General features: G+C 37.6%; 1 protein-coding gene across 9 annotated transcripts in view; it reads left to right on the forward strand.

Moving 5' to 3' along the window:
* Window positions 1-23,736, forward strand: part of PPEF1 (protein phosphatase with EF-hand domain 1) — a 156,767-nt gene that overhangs the window by 79,204 nt on the left and 53,827 nt on the right. For 6 of the 9 annotated variants that reach the window (XM_057538896.1, XM_057538894.1, XM_057538892.1 and 3 more), the window contains 4 exons: window positions 482-542; window positions 5,517-5,543; window positions 10,122-10,282; window positions 19,337-19,451. In XM_057538896.1, coding sequence (XP_057394879.1) covers window positions 482-542; window positions 5,517-5,543; window positions 10,122-10,282; window positions 19,337-19,451 — 364 coding nt within the window. The remainder of the gene's footprint in view (window positions 1-481; window positions 543-5,516; window positions 5,544-10,121; window positions 10,283-19,336; window positions 19,452-23,736) is intronic. The other 3 variants (XM_057538895.1, XM_057538893.1, XM_057538897.1) reach the window with 2 other exon arrangements.

Raw genomic sequence — 23,736 nt, forward strand, 5'->3', positions numbered from 1 at the left:
AGATAGGGACTTCTGGTACAAGTGACTTCCTGAGAGAGTATTCTCAGGGAAAACCTATAAGGGAGTGAGGAAAGCAAGATAGGACAGGGAAGAAGCTAGGCAAAAATATGGTTTCTGGAGAAGTCTGACCTCAGCCTGATCCCATTGGGAGCTCTGAAGTGTGAAATGCATCAGTTTGTCCCACCCAGTGGCAAGGGAGGTGGGGGTCTGGGCTGTGATACTCTTGCTTCAGTTAGTCATTTTCTATGGGCATCCCCCTAGGAGGGAGGGATATCTGATATCCTAAGCAACTCTGGGGGAGGTGCTGCCCATCTGCCAAGGGCAATCCTGGGGAGGAGGAGGGCAGGTAGAAGCGATACCCATTAGCATCTATGGCAGCTGGGAGATGAGAACTTCAGAGGAGTAAAGGGGACTTGCATGGAACACCAACAGTACCTGTTTGGGATTCATTAATTGATCAATGTATTTTTATTTTGTCCAGCTATCCAACTTCTTCTCCTTCATGTTGGAAAACTATACACGTGTACTTGAGGAAGATTCAGGTAAGTAAAAAGTTTCGTCTTTTGAAAAGCAGTCATTAAATATTGAATTGTCTCATCAAGGAATGTAAACTCTGAAGATGAGAGAACACTAAGAAATTAAAAAGATGCCCATCTGTCTTGTCTGTGTGACACCAAGCAACTGGTGAAATCAGTTTAACTGGCTTTTTCCATCCTTGATTGCTGTCAACTAAATTGACCATTTAATTTTTTCATTTTCAAAAAACTGAATTAGATTTCATTTTACATTAGTATGTTGAATACCTTCTCTGAACCACAACATACTGATGTACAATAGTAGCTTAGTAAAGAGGATCTTATTTTTAACCTACAGAACTTTTGTGGTGAGAGATCAAAATATCTTGACTATTTCATGAAACAGATCTGGGTGAGGGATTAAACACAGTTGGCACCATCATGTCTCTGTTTTCTCCATAGCTAGCTAGCTGTCTGTCAGGCTGTCTATTTATCTATCCTTTATTTAGTCATTCTGAAATGACTAAGTAAATCATTTCGGATATATACAATATAGGTGTGATTCAAAATGATTTTAAAATTACAGTTATTGAGGGACTTCCCTGGCGGTCCAGTGGTTAGGACTCAGTGCTTCCACTGCAGGGGACATGGGTTCAGTCCCTGGTCAGGGAACTAAGATCTCACATGCCACACGGCATGGCCAAAAAAAAAAAAAAAAAATTATAGTTATTCACAAGTCATGTATTTCTCTGCAAATTAAGATCTGCCTGTTATCTTCAAGGTAGGCACTTGACTTAGAAGCTCATTTTTCTTTAATTTGGGCCAACCATTTTTGTTCTAGTTAAAAATGTGTATGGCATCTAAAGCATCTTTTAATCTAGTGAGCACCCTTCAAAGGGGTGAAAGAAGGGTGTTTTAATGGTATGCTCTGAGCTAAGTACATATGTGTGAAACTAATTAAAGCATTTAATGATCTGTAGAAGGTTTCTGAATGGTGGAATAGCGAAACCTGAGGAGTGGGGAGTGGGTGGGAAGTAGGTATTTTGCCATTTTTTTTCTTTTAGCTAATTACAATTTGAAGACAGTTGTTTGTGCTTCATGTTCTTTGGCAAAAATATTTCTGAGAGGAAATATAATAATAATGAAATGAAACAGCCCTCTTTCTGCTAATGACCTAATATTTTAATCTGAGCTATGCATCACAATCACTTATGGGTATTCATAGCCACAGATGGCTGGGTTCCAGCCCGAAGATATTTACTCAGGCTCTGTATTTTTAAAAATCTGCTTAAAAAAATTATGCAAGTGATTTAAAAATATTTAAAAAATTTTATCAGAGAAGGGGACAGTGGTTTAACTTTCTTATGTAAACTTTTCTGGAAGAAAAGTATACAAATTACAGGAAAGTACACAAATGATAAGTATATGACTTAATAAATTTTCTCAGAGTAACCTCAGCCTTGTAACATGCACCCAGAACAAGAAATAAAACATTATCATAGCCACAGAAGCCCCCTCCTGTTCTCCTCTACTCACTACCCAATCCCTGCACCCTCGTCACTACTTTCCTGACTTCTACCTCCTAGATTAGTTTTGCTTGTTTTTGAACTTCTCTGTATAAATGAAAACGTACAGTTTTGCTTCTTTTACTCAACTTTATATTTGTGAGAGTCATCCATTTGGTCATTCTTATTGCTGAATAATATTTAATTTTATGAATATACCAAAATTTATCCATTCTATTGTTTATGGACATTTGAGTTGTTTTCAGTTTTGGTAATTTAAACGGTACTACTATGCACATTCTTGTACTTGTCCTTTTTAGTGAACATATGTATTCTTTTCTTTTGCTATATACTCATTTTCAGTTATCTATTGCTGTATAACAAACCACCCCAAAATTTAGTGCTTTAAAACAACAACCATTTTATTGCTTGTGATTCTGTGGGTCAGGCATTTGAAGGGCTCAGTGGGGATGGCTTGTCTTTGTTGCATGTGGTGTCAGTTGGTCTCACTCAACTTAGCTGGGCTGGAGAGGGAGGTCCAAATGGTTTTCTCACATGTTTGGGACTTTGGTGTTGGCTATGAGCTTGGATACCTCAGTTCTCCTCATGCAGCCTCTCTGTCCAACAGGATATCCTGGACTTCTTTACATGGCAGCTAGATCCCAAGAGGGCAAAGGCAGAAGCCACAAGGCCTCTTTAGGCCTCTGCTCTGGAACTCACACAAAATCAGTTCTGCCATATCCTATTGGTCAAAGCAAGTCACAAGGCTAGGTGCAGATTCAAAGGGGTTAGGAAAGATCCATCTCTTGCAGGGAGCAGTAGCAGCAGCATTATCTTGTAAAGGGATATGAATACAAGGAGACGTGATTCATTGGGGACCATTATTATAAAGATGTACCACAACCCAGGAAAGGAAGTTTGGAGTTATAGGGCATACATATGGTCAGCTTTATTAGGTACTGATAAACAGTTTTACAAAATTGTTGTACCAAGTTATACTGCCAACAGTGTATGAGAGTTCCAGTTGTTCAGTATCTTTGTCAACACCTAAAATTATCAGTCCTTTTCATTTTAGCCATTCTGGTGGGTATGTAGTAATATCACATTTCTGCTTTAATTTGCATTCCCCTGGTGAGCAGAGAAGTTGCTCACTTGTTTGAATGTTTAGCAGTCACGTGGACATCCCATATGGCAAAGTGCCTGTTCAGGTCTTTTGCCCATTTTTCTGTTGGGTATCTGCCTTTTTCTTACCAATTTGTAAGAGTTCTGTAGGTATTCTAAATATGAGAATGTGAATCTTTGTTAGATGAATTTATTGCAAATATCTGCTCCTAGTCTTTGGCTTTTATCCATCCCCCTAGTCTTTAATCTTTAAATGATGTCTTTTGATGAGTAGACATTCTTGATTTTTTTTTAATTAATTAATTTATTTTTATTTTTGGCTGTGTTGGGTCTTCGTTTCTGTGTGAGGGCTTTCTCTAGTTGCGGCAAGCGGGGGCCACTCTTCATCACGGTGCGCGGGCCTCTCACTATCACGGCCTCTCTTGTTGCGGAGCACAGGCTCCGGAGGCGCAGGCTCAGTAGTTGTGGCTCACGGGCCTAGTTGCTCCGCGGCATGTGGGATCTTCCCAGACCAGGGCTCAAACCCGTGTCCCCTGCATTAGCAGGCAGATTCTCAACCACTGCGCCACCAGGGAAGCCCGACATTTTTGATTTTAATGTAGTACAATTTTTTTCTTTTATGGTTAGTGCTTTCTGTATCCTGCTTAAGAAACCCTTGCCTGATATGAGCGTACGCGCATGTGTGTGTGTCTGTGTGTGCTCATTTGTGCAAAAATAAATACAGGAGAAACCTACAGGGTAAATCAGAAACTAATGGCATTATTTACCTACAGGAAATGGAGGGACAGGTGGGAGCAGGGCAGAAAGAATGGGGAGAATGGGGTTTGGGTAGGAGGGATGAGGGGCAAGTGACACATCTCTGAGAATACCTTTCTGTAGTTCTGAATCTTAGAACCATGATAATGTTTCACATCCCTAAAAAAAATATAATAATTAATTAAAAACAGGAAGAGAGAGAGAATGTGATTCCCAAGTAGAATACACACTGTGACAAATGAACTTAATTGTATTACAAATGAATAACCATCACCCAAAGGAGGTGGGGAAGAAACAAAATAACCTAAGTGACATTGGAAAATAGCGTTTAACCATAATATGCCTTGATGAGGTTTTATTTTTATTTATCCTGTGTGGGGTTTGCTGAGCTTCTGTTATATCTAAGTTGATATTTTTGTCAGGTTTAGGAAATTTTCATCCATTAATTATTTAAAATATCTTTCTTTTCAAGTCTAAATATCTTTTTCTTTGTGAATCCTTGGCTTTTAAACTTAGAAGGCCCTGAAATATTTAAAATGTGGATTACCATGGCTGTTTTTCTAGATTTTTTATGATTTGACTTTTAAAAGTTTTAACATTTCATAAATTTTGAATTTTTGATATTAAACTAAAAAAGGAAATTTTGATGCCTAGTGGTTGAGAATAATTAAAAAACACACCTACGAAGAAAATGTCCAAGTAGTTAACCAAATTTTCCCCACGACATTTATTTCATAATGTATCTTTTCACCATGTTTTGTAGTGCCTCCTTCATAATATATTCATTAAAAAATGTGTAATAGGGCATATTTCCAGGCTGTCTGTTATCTTACACATCTCTCTATTGTAGAGTCCTAGTATCATACTGATTTAGTTATTATATGTATCAGAAAAAGAGATTTACAGATTATTGCTGTATGTTGATTTCACTTTCAAAATTTTTTCCAGCTTTATTAAAATATAATTAACATATAACATTATATAAGTTTAAGGTGTACAGTATAATGATTTCTTATATGCATATATTGCAAAATGATTACCACAATGTTAGTTAACGCATGCATCAATTCACATAGTTACAATTTTGTGTGTGTGTGGTGAGAGCTTTTAAAATGTACTCTCTTAGCAACTTTCAATATATAATAGAGTATTGTTGACTAGAGTCACCATACTGTACATTACTGTAGGTTGCTTTCTGATGGCCCTTTTTGGTGGGAAAGTTCCAGACAACCTCTACCTAGGCCTGTTTGGCAGAAGTGCTATGACCCCTAAGCAGGGTATATTTAGGGACCAGAAGGTCACTTAACATTTCCAGATACCAGGGCCAGTTTAATGGTTTTAACTCTGAGGCACAGAGTATGCTGAGACATTCTAGGTGTTCCAAAGGTGAGAGGTGACCTACATGTCCTACTGCTTGCTCAAAGCCAATTCATAGGACTTGATGGGGAGACGCTGCACATCCATTCCCCAGTCTGAGTTTTTACATCAGCCTCCTCCCACAGGTAGAAAGCCAAAGCTGCTATATACATAGCAACAGGTTTAAACAGAGTCTGGTGGAAGTGGGGAGTGGGATGGAGTGAGTGGAAGTGTTGTTTTGACTTTTCTTTCTGCTTTCCAGATCAATCAAAATGTGCTATCAAGCCAGGTATTTTATATTTTTTGTTGCTATGGTGAATAAGATATTTCCCCCACTGTATCTCCCTAATGATTATTGGTAGTATTTAGTAAAGCGTTTGGTTTATGTCTGTTTATTTTGTATTGTGATACTATTGAACAGTAACATTAAATAATAATAATAATTATTATTACTACTCATATTTATTAAATGCCATGTGCCATGTCTTTTAAGTGCTTTAAATATATCATTTCATTTAGTTTTCATGACAAACCAGTGGAATTAGTATTCCCACCCCCCTTTTGTGGATGAGAATACTGAGGCTTATAAGGTAACCTCCCAAGGTTATTCATCTTATCAGTGGTGAAGCTGTGATTCAAACCAGTGCGATTAACTGCTGTATTATTTTAATTCTCCTATCAGTTCTGGGAGTTTTTCAATTGATTTCCTTGAGTGTAGATATTTAATCACACTGGTCACAAGTAACTTTATATCTTTCTGTCCAAGAGTCACTGCTCTTATTTTGGCTTCATGTTTTATTATATTTGCTGGAGATAGCAGAACAGTGTTAAAATGAAACAGTGAAAGTGGGCATCCCCGTTTTGTTAATGATTTAATGGAAAAACCATTACCGTTGATTTAAATTTTTAAAAATACATTAAGGAGGTATCCTTCCATTCCTAGTTTTCTGAGTTTTTTAAAAAATCAAGAACAGGTGTTGAATTTTACAAAAGGTCATTTTGGCATCTATTGAACTTATTGTATGGACACTCATGATTTTAATCCAGATTCATAATTGAGAAATGAAGTAACTATAAACATGGTTCAATTTGTGCTTTTCTTTTTCCAGCAACGTCTGGAGCTTGTATTCAAAGTGACATGCGGGTGGTAGAGGCAGAAATTGTTTTTTTTAAAAAAATTATGAGCTTTAGATTTTTCCTAGTCCAGATTTTGAGTCTGTACTGGGCAAAAGAAAAGATTGTGTGTAGGGGGTATTTTTGAGGTATTTTCTTTAGAACAACTTGTTAAGGCATCATTCAGTTATAATTCAAGATTTTATTATATTTAATTGCTATAGATTCATGTTGACAGAATTAGAAACCAAATAGGTATGGATTAATTCTAATTACATGTTGCACAAATATTCTTATAGCTGGCATTCATTAAATTATTATTATTAGTTATAATAGTTACAGCCCACAAGGACAGTACATGCATTTGAAATGTTGACGCTTTTGATTGTTTTCACATATGATTCACGTTAGCTACCCACGTTAGGAAGAAAATCTATGTTATTCTTTATTATGTGGATAAAAACCAGCAGAAGGATTATGATTTGATGTTTATTGATATTTCATATTGAGTAGTTTTGATTAAGAATTGGTTTAGGGGGCTTCCCTGGTGGCGCAGTGGTTAAGAATCCGCCTGTCAATCCAGGGGACACAGGTTTGAGTCCTGGTCCGGGAAGATCCCACATGCCACGGAGCAACTAAGCCCGTGTGCCACAACTACTGAGCCTGTGCTCTAGAGCCCGTAAGCCACAACTACTGAGCCCACATGCCACAACTACTGAAGCCTGGGCGCCTAGAGCCCGTGCTCTGCAGCAAGAGAAGCCACTGCAATGAGAAGCCCGTGCACCGCAACAAAGAGTAGCCCCCGCTCGCTGCAACTAGAGAAAGCCCGCGCACAGCAACGAAGACCCAATGCAGGCAAAACTAAATTAAAAAAAAAAAAGAATTGGTTTAGGGAATTCCCTGGTGGCCCAGTGGTTAGTACTCCGCATTTCCACTGCAGGGGGCCCAGGTTCAATCCCTGGTTGGGGAATTAAGATCCTGCAAGCTGCGCGGAAAGGCCAAAAAAAAAAAAAAAAAATTGGTTTAGGGAAATGGTGCTTTTTCATATATTTATCACTGGACTTATAAGAAATGAGGGTCATCAAATGTATGAAAGGAAGGGCCAGACTGGACTTTTTTTTTTTTTTAAGAAGAAAAGCAATATTTTTATTACGGTCTTAAATAACAAGACTGAGTTTTAATAACCAGAACTGGTGGAATTGACTTGATGTGTCAGTTAGCTGATGAGAAAGGGAAAGTTGACAGCACATTGGTGAAGGCAATGGTCGAGAAAAGAAAATCAGTTCTTGTTTATACCTCACCAGTTGGGATTTCTCACTAAGGTAGTTATAAGATGATATAGTGTGGGAATAAAGACGCAGACCTACTAGAGAATGGACTTGAGGATACAGGGAGGGGGAAGGGTAAGCTGGGACAAAGTGAGAGAGTGGCATGGACATATACACACTACCAAATGTAAAACCGATAGCTAGTGGGAAGCAGCCACATAGCACAGGGAGATCAGCTCGGTGCTTTGTGACCACCTAGAGGGGTGGGATAGGGAGGGCGGGAGGGAGACGCAAGAGGGAGGGGATATGGGGATCTATGTATATGTATAGCTGATTCACTTTGTTATAAAGCAGAAACTAACACACCATTTAACACACAGTAAAGCAATTATACTCCAATAAAGATGTTAAAAAGAAAAAAGATGATATAATGCAACTGCTGAGGTTGTTTTTGGTTTTGTTTGTTTGGTTGTTGTTGTTTTCCCAAGTGAAGTTTTTCAGTAAGTAAAGCTGGGAAGAAGAAAGGGTTTTTTTTTTGGAGTAAGATGCTCTTCTAAGAAAGACTACCAAGTAGAAATGATCATTAAGATAGTCAAGTAGAATATTTTGGCTTTTCTGCCTACAAAATGAACCTGAGATAAAATTTACCAAGATGCTCTGCATTTCTAGTTTTCAAGCATAAAATGAAATAATTAAGTTTTCTCAAATCTCAAACCAAATCCAAATGAGAAAAATAACCTCTGCTGGACCACATTGAAGACAGACATTATTACTCCTAAATTTAACTTCTTTTAAAACATCATCAATTACCACCAAAAAATATTGGAGTACACAATAATTTAGAAAACATTTTAAAATTACCAAATATTATGACTTTAGAAAAAAATTTCAAGTTTAGTTTTTAATTGTAATCTCTCAGCATAACTGAATAATGAAAAACAATGTATTCTATCTATATCTGCTAACATCATACCTTCCAAACCTATAGAGAACTTCTTATTTATTTATTTTGGGCTGCATTGGGTCTTTGTTGCTGCATGCGGGCTTTCTCTAGTTGCGGTGAGTGGGGGCTACTCTTTGTTGTGGTGTGCAGTCTTCTCATTGCAGTGGCTTCTCTTGTTGTGGAGCACGGGCTCTAGGCTTGCGGGTTTCAGTAGTTGTGGCACGCGGGCTCAGTAGTTGTGGCACACAGGCTTAGTTGCTCCACGGCATGTGGGATCTTCCCAGACCAGGGCTTCAACCCGTGTCCCCTGCATTGGCAGGCGGATTCTTAACCACCGCGCCACCAGGGAAGCCCTAGAGAACTTCTAATTAATGAGCTTAGTAGCAATTCAGTGTTAATGAGCTGAAGAGTATGTCATTGTTCTATCAGTTATCTGTTACTGCAATAATACTGTGTATTAAACAACTATAATAGCTCAGTAGCATGTAATAAACATTTCTTTTTGCTCACAAGTGTACAGATCAGCTGAGCACTTCTGCTGATCTTGGCAGACTTGATTTGGCATTTTTTTGGGTCTCTCAAAAGAGAGAGCATGGAAGCATACAAGGCCTCCTGAGGCCTTGGCTTGGAACTGGTACATAACACTTCCACCATATTCTTTAGTCCAACTCAAGTCACAAACCCAACCCAGCTTCAAGGGCTGGGGAAGGAGACTCTTGATGAGAGTGGCTGCAAAATCACATTAAAAAGAGCATGACTAGAGGCTGGAGTAGAGAATTGGGGATACTTTTGCAATCAATCTACCATATCACTTTTCATCTTTCTCCAGCTGAATTGGCCAGATTTCTTTTCTTGGGCTGACCGTTTCATAGGCAGTCTAGCAAGAAAGAGATCCTGGGTCTCAGCACCTACTGAAATGGGCAGTGGAGGTAATCTGTTACACAGAAATATCTCTTCGAGAGAGAGAGGTCCTTTGGGAATTTCTGCCTATGGTTTGTTACCAAGAAGAAAAAGAAAATCATGTCAGAAAATTGGTTTTTATGTGACGAGAGAAACAAATCAATTACAGTTAAGTAAAATTTGAAGTGTTTAACAGGGAAAATTGAATGTTGCCATTTAATTTTCTGTAGATCCTGAATAGCCACAGATGTTTGAACCAAATACAATGCATTGTTATATTTCCAGCCCTATTTGTAAAAATCTGAGATATTAGAGTGGGCAAAAAAAAATGTAGAGTTAGAGCTTCCGAGCATCAAAATACCTTGATTGACCAGTTTTCCCTGTGCTCCTCCCTCTCCTCCCCACTGATGAACTCACTGCTTTGGTAAAATGTCCACCTGGGAAGGGATAATGATGATTCATGTGAATGTACCTACTGATCTCAGAACAAATCATTCCTCATGGTTATATGTGGGATATCTTGGTATTCATAACATTTAGCACAGTGCTTTACATGGGCTAGGTATTCAAGAAGTTATTTATTGCATTTTAAGTATGGAAATGTAGATTTTTTTCCCCCCCTTTTCTGTCTTTCCATTTCCAGAATTAGTAACTCACCTTCTTGGCAGCAACATCCAGGACAAGGATAGACAGGACTATTTGGGGTTGATAGACGTCCCAGACTCCTACTGTGGTCCTCGGCTGCAATTTCCTCTCACTTTTACTGATATTGATTTACTTATTGAGGCCTTCAAGCAACAACAGGCAAGTAGAAGCAGATACTGTCCTGATTCTTTTTTTTTTTTTAATTAATTAATTAATTTATTTATTTATTTATTTTTGGCTGTGTTGGGTCTTCGTTTTCTATGCGAGGGCTTCCTCTAGTTGCGGCGAGCGGGGGCCACTCTTCATCGCGGTGCGCGGGCCTCTCACTGTCGCGGCCTCTCTTGTGGCGGAGCACAAGTTCCAGACGCGCAGGCTCAGTAGCTGTGGTTCACGGGCCCAGTTGCTCCACGGCATGTGGGATCTTCCCAGACCAGGGCTCGAACCCATGTCCCCTGCATTGGCAGGCAGACCCTCAACCACTGCACCACCAGGGAAGCCCTGTCCTGATTCTTGTACATAACATGTGCTCACTGACTATCTGTTGAATAAATAGATGAAAATACTACAGCAGAAATGCATTCCCTTGGGAAAAAACTTCACATTAAGTGAGAGCTACCCTCTGCTTTGCTTAACCCATTAAATACAAGTCTCCTCAGGTGCACAGAAACCTCCTCTCTATCTATAGGCTTACAGTATTTCCTTGTTCTTTTTCTGAGGTATAATTCACGTACCATAAAATTCACCATTTTAAAGTGTACGATTGATTCAGTGCTTTTTAGTACATTCACAAGATTGTGCAACAATCACTAATATCTAACTCCAGAACATTTTCTTCACCCCCAAAAGAAGTGCCGTACCCATTACCATTCCCTCCTCCCCTACTCCTGGCAACCACTGTTCTACTTTCTGTCTCTGTGGATTTGTCTCTTCTGGATATTTTGTACAAACGGAATCATGTAATATGTTTCCTTTTGTATGTGGCTTATTTCCCTTAGCATAATGTTTTTAAGGTTCATGCATGCCATAGTATGTTTCATCACTCCTTTATTTTTATGGCTGACTAATATTCTATTATATGAGTATACCACATTTTGTTTATCCATTCATCAATGGATGAACATTTGGATTTTTTTCTACCTTTTGGCTATTATGAACAATGCTGCCATGAACATTTATGTGTAAGTTTTTATATGAACATATGTTTTCAGTCCTCTTGCGTCTGTACCTAGGAGTGGAATTGCTGAGTCATATGGTGACTCAATGTTTAACGTTTTGAGGAACTGCTAAATTGTTTTCCACAGTGGCTGCACCATTTTACATTACCACTAGTAATACGTGAGGGTTCCAGTTTCTCTACATTTTTTGCCAACACTTGTTATTTTATGTTTTTTAAAAATTTAAAATTTTATTTTTATTATAGCTATCCTAGTTGTGTGTAAAGTGATATCTAATTGTGGTTCTCATATGCATTTCCCTAATGGCTAAGATGTTGAGCATCTTTTCATGCTTACTGGCCATTTGTACACATTCTTTGGAGAAATGTCTATTCAGATCCTTTGCCCATTTTAAAATCAGGTTATTTGTCTTTTTACTATTGAGTTGTAAGGGTTCTTTATATATTCTGGATACAAGTCCCTTATCAGACATACAATTTGCAAATATTTTCTCCCATTCTGTAGGTTGTCTTGTCACTTTCTTAATAATGTCTTTTGAGTCACAAAAGTTTCTAATTTTGATGACGTCCAATTTATCTCCTTTTTTCTTTGGTTGCTTGTGTTTTGGCATCATATCTAAGAATCAATTGCTAAATCCAAGGTCATGAAGATTTACCCCTATGTTTTCTTTTAAGAATTTTATAGTTTTAGCTCTGACATTTAGCTCTATGAGCCATTTTCAGTTAAAATCTCTATATGGTATGAGGTATGGGTCCAACTTCATTCTTTGCATGTGGATATGCAGTTGTCCCTATACCTTTTGTTGAAGAATCTGTTCTTTCCCCATTGAATGGTTTTGGTTCCTTTGTAAAAAATTAATAGGCCATAGCTGTCTGGATTTATTTCTGGACTCCCAATTCTTTTCCATTGGTGTGTGTGTCTATCCTTATGCCAGTACCACACTGTCTTGATTACTGTAGCTTTGTGGTAAGTTTTGAAATCAGGAAGTGTCAATCCTTTGCCTTTGTTATTCTTTCTCAATATTGTTTTGGCATTTAGGGTCCCTTGCAGTGAATTTGAAGATCGACTTTTCCATTTATGCAAAAAAGCCCACTGAGATTTTGGTAGGGTTTGCACTGAATCTGTAGATTGCTTTGGGTAGTATTGTCTTCTTGACAATGTTAAGTCTTCTAATCCATGAACATGGGATGTTTTTCCATTTATTTGGGTCTTCTTTAATTTCCTTCAGCTATGCTTTATAATTTTATACTTTTCAGTGTACAAGTCTTTCACTACCTTGAATTTATTCCTAGGTATTTTATTCTTTTGGTTGCTATTATAAAACGAATTGCTTTCTTAATTCCCTTTTGAACTGTTCATTGCTGGTGTATAGAAACACAACTGACTTTTGTAGGTTGATCTTTTACTCTGCAACTTTGCTGAATTCATTTATTAGCTCTAATAGGTGTGTGTTTGTGTGTGTGTGTGTGTGTGTGTGTGTGTGTATTCTTTTGGATATTCTATATACAGGATCACATCATCTGTGAATAGAGTTTTACTTCTTCGTTTCTGGTTTAGATGCCTTTTATTTCTTTTTCTTGCCTAATTGCTCTGGCTAGGATTTCCAGTATAATGTTGAATAGCAGTGGTGAGAGCAGACATGCTTTTCTTATTCCTCATCTTAGGGAGGAAGCTTTTAATCTTTTCACCATTGAGTTTGATGTTAGTTATGGTTTGGTTTGGTTTGGTTTTTAATAAATGCTGTTTATCAAGTTGAGGAAGTGTCCATCTATTCCTAGTTTTCTGAGTGGCTTTATCATGAAAAGGTGTTGGAATTTGTCAAATACTTTTTCTGCATTAGTTGAGATGATTGTGTGTTTTTTTCCCTTCATTATAGTAATGTTGTGTATTACATTTATCAGTTTTCTTATGTTGAACCACTCTTACATTCCTGGAATAAATCCCACTTGGTTATGGTATATAATTCTTTAGAAATTCTGTTGGATTTGGTTTGCTGGTATCTTGTCAAGGATTTTTGCATTTTATTCATAAGAGATATTGGTCTGTATTGTCTTCTTGTGTGGTGTTTTTATCTGGCTTTGATATCAAGGTAATACTGTCCTCATGAAATGAGTTAGGAATTGCTTCCTTCTCTTCTGTTTTTTAGAAGAGTTTGAGAAGGATTGGTGTTACTTCTTTAAAGGTTTCATAGAGTTCACCAGTGAAGCTGTCTGGTCTTGCACTTTTCTTTGTTAGGAAGTTTATGATTACTGATTCAATCTCTACTTGTTCTAGATCTGTTCAGATTTTCTATTTCTTCTTGAGTGTTTTGATAATTTGTGTGTTTCCAGGAATTTGTCCATTTCATCTAAATTATCTAATTTGTTAGTATACAATTGTTCATAATATTCTCTTATAATTCTTTTTATTTCTTTGAGGTCAGTGGTAATGTCCCCATTTTCATTTCTGATTATAGTTATTTGCATTTTCTCTCTTTTTTTTCTTGGCCAGTCTAGGTAAAATTTTGTCAATTTTGTAGCTCTTTTCAAAGAACCAACTTTTGGTTTTGTTGATTGTATTGGTTTTCTGTTCTCTATTTCATTTATCTGCACTCTAATCCCTATCTTCTTCCTTCTGCTGGCTTTCCGTTTAATTTGCTCTTCTTTTTCTAGCTCCTTAACTCATTACTGATGGGGGGATTTTTGTAGAAACTAATGCCTGTGGCTGGCGATTTTTATTTTGGCTGGCCAAAAAGTCAATTCTGTTATTTCACTAACACTTTGTAGGTTATTACATTCAGTAGTTATATCTGACGCACCTGTAAAGTCTTCTAATTTTCGTGAAATGTTGTCTTCTATCCACTCTTCTGTAGAAGCAAAGGAACATTCTCCAGTACCACGAGTTTCATTTTCACTTTCCGTATCAGAATCAATCACTAAGGTTTTTTGTCTTTTTGTTGGTGTTATATTCACATTGTCTGAATCAGAACTATATTCTGAAGAACTGTCATCTTCTGGACGCTAGTATATATGTTGCTCAGACAGTCAGAGAAAATATCTGCATAAAGTTCACCGAACAGTTCTTCTTCACTCAGAATTTCACAAAGTGTCATTTTTGAAAATTTTACATTTATAATATACACAAGGTTGGAGCAAAACCTAATGGAGGAAAATGTGAATGATAATGACAATCATAAGTTATATAATGAACCCTTGATCAATTTTAAGCTCTAACAACTTTGCATGGTGATGTTAATTGTATCACTCTCTAAAAACGTATTGATATGTCTCTGGTCAATAATGTTCAGGTAACAAAAGACGTATTAATGTGTCTCTGGTCAATAATGTGTTAAGCATTAAGTCAGGCTTTTCATTCGAGATCTTTCTTCTTTCTTAATGTAGGCATTTACAGCCATACATTTCTCACTGAGCATTGCTCTTACTGTATCCCGTAAGTTTTGGTATGTTGTGTTTTAATTTTTGTTCATCTCAAAGTATTTTCTAATTTCCCTCATGATTTCTTCAACATATTCAAGAGTATGTTGTATAATTTCCACATATTTGTGAACTTTCCAGTTTTCCTTCTGTTATTGATTTCTAGTTTCATTCCATTGTGGTCAAAGAAGATACTTTGTATGATTTCAGTCTTTTAGAATGTATTGAGGCTTGTTTTGTAGCCTAACATCTGGTCTATCCTAGAGAATGTTCCATGTGCACTTATAAGAAAATGTGTAGTCTGCTGTTTTGGGTGGAGTAGTCTATCGATGTTTCTTAGGTCTAGTTGGGTGTGAGGTCTCCGAAGTTTCTTTTCTTTTAGGCTGTGTTCACCTAGTGTTTTGACAGAGGTTTCCTTTAACACCAAGAGCCATTAAGAAAGAAAGAGAGAGAGAGAGAGGAAGGGAGGGAGGAGTGAGGGGGAAGGGAGGGGGAGTGAGGGAAGAGGAAAGAAAGGAGGAAAGAGGGAAAGAAAGAGGGAGGGGGAAGAAAGAGGGAGAGGGAAAGAAAGAAGGGAAGGGAACAGAAGGGAAGGAAAGGGAAGGAAGGAAAATCTAGTCTTTGCTGATTGGCTCTGTGTTGGTACACTCCTTTACTGCTTAGCCTGGCTGTTTACAAATCCATCTTAGCCTTTACTTTCTGCTTACACTGTGCCATTTTTAAGTTGCCTCTTTCTTAATTCAGCATTGGTTGCTGTGAGCTTTGACTATTTTCCAGAGTTCTGACAAAGTTGGATCTGACAGGTTTTCTTTGTTTGTTTGATCTGGTTTTTTGGCTCTATTTTTCAGTGTTTCTGCAGAGGGATGGGATCTTGGAACTATCTACCTCCTTATTTTCTGACACCACCCCAGAACCCTCATTCTCAGGTTAGGACCTTAAGGGTGTACCCTAGGAGTAAAAGTGAATGAGAAGTACTGGCTCTGTAGGGACTGAAGCAAAATTTTGAATCATCTAATTCCTGAAATTGAATTGAGATCATCCTAGACAGCTAGTGCTCCTAGCCATCTGCCAAGAGAAAATTTAAACCCTCTCTGGAAGAAAATAGGGGCTTAAATTATTTCTTCAAGTTTTCATGTGCAGTATCCAGAACTTAACACAACTGTTAACCAGGCACAGGAGGATGCAAGATTCACAAAAGAAAACTGAGGCAAACAGCAAACAATGGAAACAAACCTATAGAGTTTTTTAGATAATGGCATTATCAGACTCAGGGTTGAAAATAAATATGCTTAATATGCTCAAGGACATAAAAGCTATGACAAAAATTCAAGGAGCTATAATAGAAAAGATAGACAATTTTGATTTTATAAAAATGAAAAAAATATGATGCTAAGGGAAGAATAAAAGGTTCAACATAGTGTACAGTGTGCTCCCATTTGTTAACAAAATTAATAAGCATTATATACTTTGATTTTAAAAAATTGAGATAAAATTCATATCACATAAAATTGATTGTTTTAACCATTTTAAGTAAAGTGTATGATTCATTGGTTTTTAGTATATTCACAATGTTGTGCAACCATCACCACTATCTAATTCCAGAACATTTTTATCATCCTCAAAACAAAACCCTGTACCTCATTCCCTCTTCTCCCTAGCCCCTGGCAACCACTAGTTTACTTTCTGTCTCTGCAGATTTGCCTAATCTGCGCATTTTATATAAATGGAATCATATAATATGTGCCTTTTGTGTCTGGTGGCTTCTGCTTGGTATAATGTTTTCAAGGTTCATTCATGTTGTAGCATGTATCAGTCAGTACCTCATTCCTATTTTTGGTCGAATAATATTCCTTTGTGTGAATATACCACATTTTATTTAAGGGATTATGTATTTATACATGTGTTTGCATATTCATATGTGGTTATATTGATTTTTTTAAAATTTATTTATTTTATTTATTTATTATTTTTGGCTGCGTTGGGTCTTCGTTGCTGCGTGTGGGCTTTCTCTAGTTGCAGTGAGCGGGGGCTACTCTTCGTTGTGGTGCGCAGGCTTCTTATTGCAGTGGCTTCTCTTGTTGCGGAGCACAGGCTCTGGGTGCGAGGGCTTCAGTAGTTGTGGCGTGCAGGCTTCAGTAGTTGTGGCTCACGGGCTCTAGAGCACAGACTCAGTAGTTGTGGCACACGGGCTTAGTTGCTCCGTGGCATGTGGGATCTTCCCGGACCAGGGCTTGAACCCGTGTCCCCTGCATTGGCAGGTGGATTCCTAACCACTGTGCCACCAGGGAAACCTGGTTATATTGATTTTTATATGCTGGCAAGTGCATAGAATATTTTTTGGAAAGATACTCAAGACACTCTTAACAGCAGCTGTTTTGGGGAATAGGGAAAGGAGACTGAAGTCTGGGGAAGAAGGAAAATTGCTTTTCATTATTATACTCCTTTTTGCTGTTTAAATTTTTATTTCAACTTTAGAAATGTGGGGGGTTTTTTTCATTTAAAAACTAGTTACTTTTTTAAAAAGAAAATCCTTTAAAAGTAATATTCTCCCTCAATGCCTTTAAAAGAATGTGAGTATTTTATTTAAGTTGCCATTTAATCTGAATATATTTGTAAACATAGAAATCAACTTCTGAGTTAACTCTTTTGAGTATTTAATATTGCTGTAAGCACGATTATAATGCTACTGAAAGAGAAGTAGACTGGCTCTGTAGGGACTAATAATACCAAAGTGATTTTAACCAACCGAAAAAGGACCCAGAAAAAACATTTTCATAGTAGGAATTTTCTGTTGTTGCAATATATCCTCAATGATTATTTGTTAATTTAACTTAATAAAACAACTGCCTTTTCAGACAGTAATTCCTCTGATTAGCACTACAAATGGTCCAGAAAGTCTACAGTGGCAACTTAAGGTAACACTGAAGCCAGTTTGGGGAATCAATAAATTAAATATGGAAATTAAAATAAATCATTCTATCGAAGTATTTTGCCTGTTCCTTTAAAATCTGGCTAAAGGAAAGTTCAAGATTTGACTCACGGATTTAGAACGCTTTTGTGGGGAAAATCCTTAGCAATCCATTAGGTTTGGAGAGACAGGAAATGTGGGTTGCTCCCCACTAATTAACATCCAGGGGACCTTCTCTTTCCTCCTAATTCTCACATTGCTTTCAATCCTGCTTCCTGGTTTTTTTTAAAAAATAAGTTTGGAGAATTTCATGATTAAATAATTTTAATGGGAAGTGGAAATGGAAAATAATTTCATCATTTTAATAGGAAGTGGAAATGGAAATTTCAGGGCACCATGAGATAGCATTGTTCCAAAGGGTTCCATCTGTCCTGAATCCCATGCCCAAAGCGTTATCTGAACAATATGTAGATATGACCTCTCTCTCAGCCTCCAATAATCTAAACCAGTGCTGTCCAATAGGAATATAATGTGATCCACATACATAATTTAAAATCTTCTAGTAGTCAATAGTATAAAGGCGAAAAGAAACAAGTGAAATTAATTTTAATAATGTGTTTTATTTACTCCAACATATAAAATTATCATTTTAATATGTAATCATATTAAAAGTTTTTAATGAGACGTTTTACTTTTTTTTTTCATACTAAGTCTTTAAAATCCAGTGTGTATTTTGTGCTTACATTACATCTCAATTTTGACTGACCCCATTTCAAGTGGTCAATAGCCCCATGTGACCAGTGTCTACTGCATTGGACAGTACAGGTACAAACAGTCCTGACTAGAAAGTGGTGTTAGCATCTGTTAAATTTGTATCAGCTACATCACTTTTTGAATTATGTATTTGGAATAGTTTATAATTTACAAAAAGAACAACACACTGTATTTAAAAACAAACAAACAAAAAAGCCTGGAAGAGAAAAACCCAGTAAATCTGTCCAAAACAATGCTGTCATCAACACTGTAACTGGAGGAGATCAAGGGATGAATAGTCATAATAGGAGCTAATCCGAATGGTTTATCTGAGTTGGCAATATGTTCTATACTTACACTTGTATATAAGTGTGCTTGCTGTCCTGTAAACTCATGTCTGTGCACCAAATATTGAGCCACACCTAGGACACCTGGCTCAGGAGTCCCTTGGGGCCTGTCTGGCTGCCTTGTGAGACCTCCTAACCCAGCACCCCCATCTAATTCCCAGCCCTGGGGCAGGAGGTCGCAAGCAAATGCAAAGCAGCTCCTCTTGAACAATCTCTCTCTGCTTCTCTCTTTCTTTCTACTTCTCTCTCTTTTCCTTCCTTCTCTTTTCTTTACTTTTTTGCCTGCACATTTCCTTAGGGCAAGGGAGTCTCCTTTTTTTCTTGTCACCTCTCTTGGGCTCTAAGGACCAAGAATAATAAGAAATGTTCTGTGAATGGGTGATGTCAATTAAGAACATGAGAATATAGACGTCCTAGGAACCATTCATTCATTCAACTTACACATCTCTAGTGAGGGCTTATTATGTGCCAGATACTGTGCTAGGATAATCTATTTAAAAATAATTTAGAGATTGTCATGAACTATAGCTACCTGAAATGTGCTCATATTGCTTTCTGTGCACTCATGCCTTTTCTCCTAATTCATTATATCTATTTCCTCTCCTTCGCCCTCACAGATACTTCATGCTTATTATGTCTTAGAGGTGCTATTTGAAACCAAGAAGCTCCTGCAGCAAAAGCCGAATTTCACTCACACAAAAACTTCTCCCTCCAAAGAGATAACAATCTGTGGTAAGTTTCAGAGCAGTGTTGCCAAATTAATATTTAGGAGCCTCTTGGTTCCACATCATTGGCCTAACTTGAAAACTGTGTAAATTGGACTGTATTAAGGGAAAAGTGTTAATATAGAGTTTTCTATCATGATAATACTGTTTCCTATCTTGTCTTTGTTTTGCATACCAGCTGGCAGGAATTAATTATGTGAGAAATTAAAGAACTCATAGCTTTTTATAAAGGCAGGCAGCATTTTAATACAGAAAACCACCCATGGGTGGAATAAGTGTTCTTTGCCCTCCGTCTGGCTCTCATTATCTTTGTTCAATGCAGTTTTTTCTAGGTGGGCCTCTGCATGCCACTTATGCTGGGAAGAGAAAAGCCCAAGGCAGGGTGGAGACTAAACTCTTCTCTGCCCTCGGCTGCTGTTTTAGATTTTTCCAACTGGTCTCTGCAGCTTTTAGAAGAGTGGGAATGTCCCAGAAATCTGTTACTTGTTCTTCTAAATAACAAGAGCTGAGATTTTGTTATCATATAGGCCAGTCTGACAGGATATTGCTTCAAGAAGCAGTACACATTGAAATTCAACACAGTTGGTGCTCAGCATGCTTGCAACTGTCTGAGAATGGAGTGCGTGGAAGGAACAGCAATTCCCTTAACTTCTAATTAAGCCTTTAGGTTACAAAACAGTGATTGTTATCTTCCAAATCAATTTTTAGCCCATGTTTCTTTTACTCTGGCAGGTAGAATGGATTTGACAATCTAATTAAACTATTTCCAGTCTAGCATCTGATAGTGGTGACAGGGACTTGATGTAGCAGTACATGCTCCATGACATGTCCTGACTCAGGCTTTTGAAGAGTCCTTAATGGTTCAATTCCAACCTAATCAGGCCACCACATCTCTGCCTTCCAGATGATGCATCTCAGCAGTGGGGACCTTTTATTCAAGGCCTCATCAGCTCTTACTTTTCATGGAGATAAAGAATTTTGGGTCATGAGGCTCAGGAAGCCATGCCAACCCATGAAGCCTCTGGAGCCAAGGCGAGGTTTACTCTCAGAGTGTATATAATAGGCCAAACAGAGAGTGTGATCTGCTCCCATATGTTTCCAGTATACCTCCAGTTGCCATTGGAGACTTATCTTTGCATAAAAGGATCTGGAAGAAGACATGAATTAATTAGAGGGCATGTAAGTCCTGGAATCACGCAGTGTAAGAACTGAATGGTTCTTACAGAGACCATCTAGTCTATCCCTTGCTCTTACGGATGAAATTGAGGCCCAGAGAGAAAAGTGTATTGCCTTCCATGCATTTCTATGTAGTAACTTGTCCCCCTCTCTCCACCTCAGCTTACTCAGCTGGTTAGTGGCAGAGTCAGAATTAAAAATCAGATCCTCTGCATCCCAGGTTAGAGCCAACTCCATATCTGCTATCCCAACTCCCATCATGCACTGCTCTGACTGATGTTTCATTTTCCATCATGAGACAAGGACTAGGGAATGGATTGATTGGACAGTTCCATTATTTTAAAGATACCCACATCTTGGGCATTTATTTCCAGACTTTTTCCATGTAGCACCATTGATAAAAGGAAGAACCAAGGCCCATAGGTTCCCATAGCATAGGAATTATTATTTTCTGTCTTTAATAGCCCCATTGAACTTAGAAAAATTTGGTCATCATTTAAAATAAAATTAAAAATCAGGGCCATATTTTCATAAACATCCTCTGTTTAAGACAGTATTAGGAAAGGGGGAGAAATTATGATGAACCTTTACCATTATTTTAATTTCCAGATGCATTTTTTTTACATGCACATCTAAACATGCTACATAGTTCTCAACGTGCATGAAATATAGTAAGTGTTTTAGTTTATGTTATAAATGATAACCAGTTATGCACTTATATTTTTGTATGCAGTGGAAATATCTTTCTGTGGCTGTCTTTCCATAATACATTGAGTTTTATCTCTTGCTGTCCAACTAGAAGTTAAAATATTTTTAGGGACTTCCCTGGTGGTCCAGTGGCTAAGACTCCGTGCTCCCAGTGCAGGGGGCCCAGGTTTGATCCCTGGTCAGGGAACTAGATCCCATGCCTCAACTAAGAGTTCGCATGCCGCAAATAGAGACCCTGCATGCTGCAAGGAAGATCCCACACGCGGCAACGAAGATCCCACGTGCCGCAACTAAGACCCGGAGCAGCCTAATTAATTAAAAAATAATAAAGCAGCTTATGAAAAAAATGAAAATAAAAATACTTGTATAGCCTCAACTCTTAATATGCTGAAACCAATTCATTTATTAGCATACCAGCTGCAACAGTTCTGACTACCCAAATCTTTGGGTTTCTTTGTTTTTTGTTTTTTTTTTTAATTGGAACCAAAGCTGCTAATAGTAGCTTGTTTTATTGATATGAAGTGAAATACTTTGTCCATTAAGGCATTGCAGATATTCTAAAGCTCCCAATTAACCAAATTCAACAGAATACCTGACTCACAACATTTTTATTATTATGCTTGTCTCCCTCTCAGAAATTCCTCCCTGCCATCAGAACTCATATTTTTCTGATGTGGCCTCGGAAGCACTAACCACACACAGATTTGGCAAACATATACATGCCTCTGCTCTGTCAGCCAGAAAGGCACCTTTATTCTCAATGGTGTACATTGGTGCCTCTCCTTCAAGGCAGCATAATGTAGTGGGGACCGTTTATTGAATGAGCTCATATTTTCTTAGCTAAAGTTTTTTTTTTTTTTTTTTACCATCTTTATTGGAGTATCCTGAAGAAAATTAGGAAAACAAAATAATTTTAAAAATATATTTAACTGATAAGTAAAGTCCTTCCATTTTTATTTCCTTAGATTTGGAGTGAGAGCAATGAGATTTAAGTATACGGTAGTATTAATATGCTCTTAATATTGTAGTCATTTTATAAATAAGTGCTGGTGACGTAGGATTTTAATTTTATTATTCCCATTATAATTGGGGTCATCTCTTGTATATATTTGGTTAATTTTGGTTGTAGCCTTTTAAGCAAACTGAGGAAAAGTATTCCTAAATTAAATTATATTTGGTAATTAAGTTGGATATAAGGAATAAAAACTTATGATCAGGGCTTCCCTGGTGGCGCAGTGGTTGAGAATCTGCCTGCTAATGCAGGGGACACGGGTTCGAGCCCTGGTCTGGGAAGATCCCACATGCCGCGGAGCAACTGGGCCCGTGAGCCACAACTACTGAGCCTGCGCGTCTGGAGCCTGGGCTCCGCAACAAGAGAGGTCGCGATAGTGAGAGGCCTGCGCACCGCGATGAAGAGTGGCCCCCGCTCCCCGCAACTAGAGAAAGCCCTCGCACAGAAACGAAGACCCAACACAGCCATAAATAAATAAATAAAAATTTAAAAAAAAAAAAAAAAAAAAACTTATGATCAGAGGTTATGAAAGTCAAATATTTACCTAGAAATAGTTATCCAAATAGGGCTTTTGAATATTCACATATTTACTCTTGTTTTTAAATTAATGGCTTCATCTATTTATATGGTTTCCCTTAGTTGGCTGAGTTTTATAAAGCCATGCTTTCATTTTTATTTTCTCTAATAGTCTCATCAACAGAATGTCAACTATCTACTCAAAATTTTTAAGTTTCAGATGCTACTGCTGGAGCATATTCTTGAAAATGTGGCTTTAAAAAGCTTTGCATTTAGCAATTAAACTTAATTATTGAGTGCCTACTATGCAACAGGTACTATGGGAGGCATTTGGGGTTTAATGCCAAGATAGATGATACTGCTGTTCTCCTAGAGATTACAGTGTAGGTAGCACAGAACAATCACTAAGAGCTTCAGTTTTGAAGAGAGATAAAGTTGAGTTTGAATTCCAGCTCTGCTACTTGGTAGCTGGGCAACTTTGCATAAGTTACTTAACTACTCTGAGCCTCATTCGTAAAATGAGTATGATGAAAACAATACCCATCTCATAGAGTGGTTGTAAGGATTGAACAAGATAATTCACGTAAACCCTTAGTCTAGCACTTGGCACAGAGTGAGCTAAGAACAGCATAAATGGCAGGAGTGAATAGGTAATTGCAACATTGGATGCTGTCCCCTATAGGAAAGGGGACAAAGTTTCCGTAGAGTGCTATGGAAACAAATTGTCTGTTGAATTAATATCATCATAGGGTAAAAACCCGATGTCCTGAAAACGCTTGGAGTATATCAGTAGTGTTTCAGTTTTTAAATTCTGTTACGTATCTTTTCAAATTAGAGTTTTTGTCTTTTCAGTTTTTAAATTCTTGTTTCCTACTGAATA

The sequence above is a fragment of the Balaenoptera acutorostrata genome, chromosome X, assembly GCF_949987535.1.
Source record: "Balaenoptera acutorostrata chromosome X, mBalAcu1.1, whole genome shotgun sequence".
Classification (NCBI taxonomy): domain Eukaryota; kingdom Metazoa; phylum Chordata; class Mammalia; order Artiodactyla; family Balaenopteridae; genus Balaenoptera; species Balaenoptera acutorostrata.